Source organism: Juglans regia, chromosome 7, assembly GCF_001411555.2.
Source record: "Juglans regia cultivar Chandler chromosome 7, Walnut 2.0, whole genome shotgun sequence".
NCBI classification, from domain to species: Eukaryota; Viridiplantae; Streptophyta; class Magnoliopsida; order Fagales; family Juglandaceae; genus Juglans; species Juglans regia.
Genome location: NC_049907.1, coordinates 1,646,155 through 1,651,021, shown reverse-complemented (window position 1 = coordinate 1,651,021; position 4,867 = coordinate 1,646,155). Strand labels below are relative to the sequence as shown.

The following is a 4,867-nucleotide window of genomic DNA, read 5'->3' as shown; positions in this document are numbered from 1 at the left end:
CTTATAAATATATCTTAATTTATCTTAATATTTAAACACATCTTAAGTGAACTACGTAAAATTCATTTTATCCTCTCAACTCACTATTACTTATAAAGAACTGAACTCATCTAATTTTAACATCTAAACCGAAACATATCACAACACATCTCTCTACCTTATCATCGTCCAAATTCTTCTCAAGTCTCTTTAACCCAAAACAAAAAAGACTATTTTGTTTATTACAAACGCGTCATCCCTCATTTCAGTCTTGAGCAATAATATTCACATAATATATTTTATAACACATATTTTAAAATAAGAATATTTTTATAAAATGATGTTATTTTATAAAATATTTTATTAACCTACCATTCATTTTAAAATATGATTATATAATATATTATGAAAAGTGATGTGTTTATGATTTTTCTTCAAATTTTTCTCTTTAGTAAAACCTAGATTAAGGCTTAATACATCAACCTTTTTATCTCATTTTATTATTATAATTTTTTTAAATTTTTATATAAAAATATAATAAATCATTTAAATTTAATTACTATTTAAATCATCTCATTTTATATAAACTGTACATCCAAATCCAACCTAAAACCACACATGTGCACGAACTTTTTGACGTTGTATCCCTACATCTGAATACAGAATCACGTTAACTCTAACCCTAATCCTTAGACACACTCTCTCTCTCTCTCTCTCTCTCTCTCTCTCTACCAGAAGTAGTCTCCTCGGAAACCTTTGGGCTACAATATTGATAGGTCCCTCTCGTCATAATAGCCATGTCTGACTGCTTTTCGCCAAAAAGAACTGATTCAAAGGACACTGATGACAACGACGATTCATCACAATCCGGTGATACTTCCAATACCATTAAAAGAAATTCAAGTCTAGATTTATACAAGCAACCTCTCTCTCCTTCTCTCCACTCTAATGGAAATTTTAAGCAGAGATTTTTCCAGTCTTTCACATCACTACTTTTGACATTTAACAATAATGGGTGTACGACTGTAGCTAGAGCGCTACATGCATTAAATCAAAATTCCCTAAAATTTGAACCACCCATAAAAAAATCGTAACTACAAAAGGATCGATGCCAATCTGCGAAACAAATAGAAAAAGGCATAAAAATAGATCACATATGGCATGGTAGCCAAGCCAATAGCGTATGAAAGAAAACTAGCGTGCGCAGCTAATAATTAGATACCATGGGACGGCAAACCATCGTTCACATAAGAGATCTCAAGGAATTATGAACACGACCAGTATGAATTTCAGTCAGACGCCAGATCAAAATCTTGCTGTGTGATTCATTGTGTGGTAGTTAGTTTGACCAAGGACCAGCATTCCCGGTAAAGTTGGGAGTTTCTTCGTTCCGATTCTCTATACAACAAATTTACTTGTTTGAACATGATTAAACATTCGTAGAAAAATCATTGATCTTTTACTTGCTTGCTTGGCTATAAAATGGGGGCATGCAGTCCGAAAAGATCAAATTATAAGCAGACCGTTGGACATGCATAAGTGGGATATATATGTATCGATCGGATTCAGGAGGGTCTCATGAAAGAGTGAAATCCAATATTTTTGTACGGCCAATGTTGAGATGGTCTAATGTGAGCTGGTGGGAATCCTGATGATGCTGCAGCTGTTGCAAACAAGGGGGAATTAGGACCGGGCTTCCATTGTTGCTCATTCTGCATAGACAGTGACAGATCTCCACCACCAATTCGGCCTCCAAAGCTGCTGCTTGGATGCTGAACCTAATTAAAAATATGACAATTTACCTTAAAAATATCTTCATCATAGGCACCCCAAAAAATGCGTTCTGAGTTTAATAGGCAATACCCACTTGATAATTGGGTGTATTAAGGTATTCGGGAAATAAATTGGGACGCATCTGGGTCTCGGTCTCTTCAGGCCTCCTGAATTGCCCATATATTTGCATGTCTCTAGATGGTGGAGATTGAAGATGGGTTAGGCTCAGAAGCTGCATGGTTTCATTCTCCATTAACCCATCACTGTCGCCTCTACTACATTGTTCCTGGTTACAATATCATGAACATGCTAATTAATTAAGATCGGTTCTTTGCAAATTTGAGCGCAATTCAGAAGTATGAGAATCAAACTAAAACCATGTCATTAGATAAATGAACCTTAGGCATAAGCCCTCCATTCCGCCAATTAGCTTCGAACTGCATCGGAGCCGAACGCTGTCCCATTGCATCATTAATGTGATTATCATTATTCCTCAATCCCAAATTACTACCATGCTTTGAGTTTGAATTGCCCAAACTCAAATCAAGATTGTGATCTGCAGCAGCATTACCTGAAGATTCTACGAAATATATTCTAAATGAAATAGGGGCTGAGACTAAAAAAGCAGATGCGTCTTTTAAATTGAAATTAATACTTACCAGTTGAGTTAAGCTCGTTTTCGTAGATGCTTGGGTCGAAGTTGGTGACAGCTTCTTTGCCATTGCACTTAATTGCAGCTTTGTCATAAGCCCTACATGTGCACCGGAAACTTTAAATTCCCACCGAACCAATATTTATTCTTGACCAATTCAGTACAATCCATGCCGGAAGTACTGTAATTGAGGAAGAGTGAAAATTAAAGAACACACCTTGCGGCATCAATCTCGGTATCAAACAAACCCAGATAAACGTATCTGATAAATCAGATTAAGATTTGGTTATACAACTCAAAAGAGAAAGGAACATACACGACACCAAAACAGAAAGAGAAAAAGATGGGAAGAAAAGCCAGACGGGGGGTCCGAGAGATTGGTGTTAAAGTAGATGAAGATAAGGTTTACTTTTTGCCTAAAAATTGGCCCATTCGAGCCTCCCATCTTCCGCACTTGTGCAAGGTCACACCTCTGTACTTGGAGCTCCCTCTCGGAAATCCGGTGCTCTGTCGGCGAAGTACGTGCACAAACTCTTCCTTTGTCAGATTGCTCATCTATGATTACACACACCTCCATCCGTAAATGATATAACTTCAATTGCCCAATTAATAAACAAATAATAGCAATTCCGCATAGATGATAAGGAAAACAGAAAACGTTCGAGATAACATAATTTAATGCCATGAGAAATCGCTCTCTCTCTCTCTCTCTTTCATACGGTCATACCTGTTTCAAGTCTTCCTCATAGTCTTCAATGCTAAAATTGATGTCTGCCTCGACACCCCTGAACTTGATGGCCGCCCTATCATATGCACTGTACAAAAAATTTTCTTTTCAATTTCACATTTTTGAGTGTGAATCTTATTCGTTCATTCGCTTCAAGATGAAAGAGAGCTAATAGAACATGCTTATTAAACAAAGAGAGGAAGAAGCAAAGAGCTCACCGAGCAGCTGCATGTGCAGTATCAAATCCACCTGCAATGAGGATAATTTCTTTTCACTTACTTGTACTCTCAACAGTCACAGGCAAAGAATTCAATTTATTCCAACAAAAAAAAGGAAAAAAAGAACATAAACATAAAGCCAGTCTTACCCAGATAAACTTGCTTTCCGCAATCCCTGCATTAAGCACAACAAAACACAACTGTCATATGCCAATCCTAGAAGAGAAGAAGACAGGATTCGTTGATCACACGTATAAGAAGACTAACCATATGTGAGACTCCCACCGGCCAGTTCTCCGGTAAAACGTAACACCGCGATATTGGGAGCTCCTCGACCTCGGTCCCCGCCGGCTTTTCTTCATGGGCTGCGAGACCTCCACCGACTTTCCCGGGCTAAGTGAATCCGATTGGCAAAACTTGACCCCCACCCAGTGGGCCCGAGGGAACGCAACAGCAGCAGTGGGACCAGCTCCGGCATCGTTTGTAACTCCCATTTCTGACTCGTCTACAGGAAAAAACTGACGGGTCACTGGTGCCGGGTCGCTCTCCATGAACGAGAACCCGAATAACTTGCTGTTGCTGCCTCCCCGCCTCTTGATCATTTTCCCTCTTTCGACGTCCTGATCGTCGTCGGATCCGTCCTCGATGACCACCGCGGAGGAGCTAGAATTCGACACGGATCCGACCCTTTTTCCCTTTTCATCGTCTCCATCAAACGAGGTCTTCTGAGAAGAATAGCCTTCGGATTCGTCGTCTCGTCTTTGATCAGGCGAGTCATTAAGATCCCACATTTTTTCTTTTTCTTTTTTCCCTGTCTTCGTTGTGATCTCTCCAAATGACAAGACCTTATTGTTCCGTGGTACAAATTCAGATCCTTATTCTCCCATAGAAGCCAGAATATATATGTTGGAAAAAACCAAAACAAGAAAAAAAAAACAAAATTCTCAGTTGTTTTCTAAGAAGAGATGTGTGTGGGAAAGAGGCGAAGGTTGAGAAGATCAGAGTTATGCAGAAAACCTAGGACAAAGAAAGAGAGAGGAGGAGGCGTTGGGTGTGTGTTGCAAAAAGGTTGAAGAGTTCCGAGATCCTTTTTATCCCTCGCTGTCCAATACACAGCAAGACGAGGCCAGTTTCAGCAGCAAGCTTATAGCCGAAAGCAACCCACCCTCTCCGTATTACCTCTTTCTCTCTCTCTCTCTCTCTAACCACTTGCCTCTCTTCATCTTCTTTTCAGTGACTCATAATTCACTTTCACTCACAGACACACTCTCTCTCTCTCTCTTATTACCACTGCTCCTACCTATTTTTTGCTCTTTTTTTCTTCTCGTTAATCATTCACAAATCCGTTTCTCTATCTTGGGCTTTTTTATTTTAACCGTCCTTTCTGTTTATTTAAACTTCGTGTACGAACTTTACTGTTCTCGTTTAGGACTACAAATGATGTTTCTTTTTTGTTTTTGTTTTTCTTATTGGTGGGTTACAAAGAACATTAGTTGGGAAAATGGGAAAGAAATGAAA

General features: G+C 38.9%; 1 protein-coding gene across 3 annotated transcripts; it reads right to left on the bottom strand.

Moving 5' to 3' along the window:
* Positions 1–1,086: 1,086 nt before the first annotated feature.
* On the bottom strand, positions 1,087–4,630 carry LOC109009102 (floral homeotic protein APETALA 2). Of its 3 annotated transcripts, none has more exons than XM_018989462.2 (10): positions 3,617–4,630; positions 3,499–3,524; positions 3,350–3,380; positions 3,132–3,219; positions 2,814–2,959; positions 2,622–2,666; positions 2,412–2,503; positions 2,151–2,332; positions 1,847–2,038; positions 1,087–1,751 (listed from the first exon to the last, which is right to left on the bottom strand). In XM_018989462.2, exons 1-10 carry the CDS (start codon positions 4,138–4,140, stop codon positions 1,545–1,547), a joined length of 1,533 nt encoding a protein of 510 aa, XP_018845007.1. In that variant the 5' UTR covers positions 4,141–4,630; the 3' UTR covers positions 1,087–1,544. The 3 variants fall into 3 exon arrangements, with proteins under 3 accessions (XP_018845007.1, XP_018845009.1, XP_018845006.1); XM_018989464.2 differs by having other exon boundaries at positions 1,087–1,757; positions 2,151–2,323; XM_018989461.2 differs by having other exon boundaries at positions 1,087–1,757; positions 3,617–4,627.
* Between the last annotated feature and the right edge of the window lie 237 nt (positions 4,631–4,867).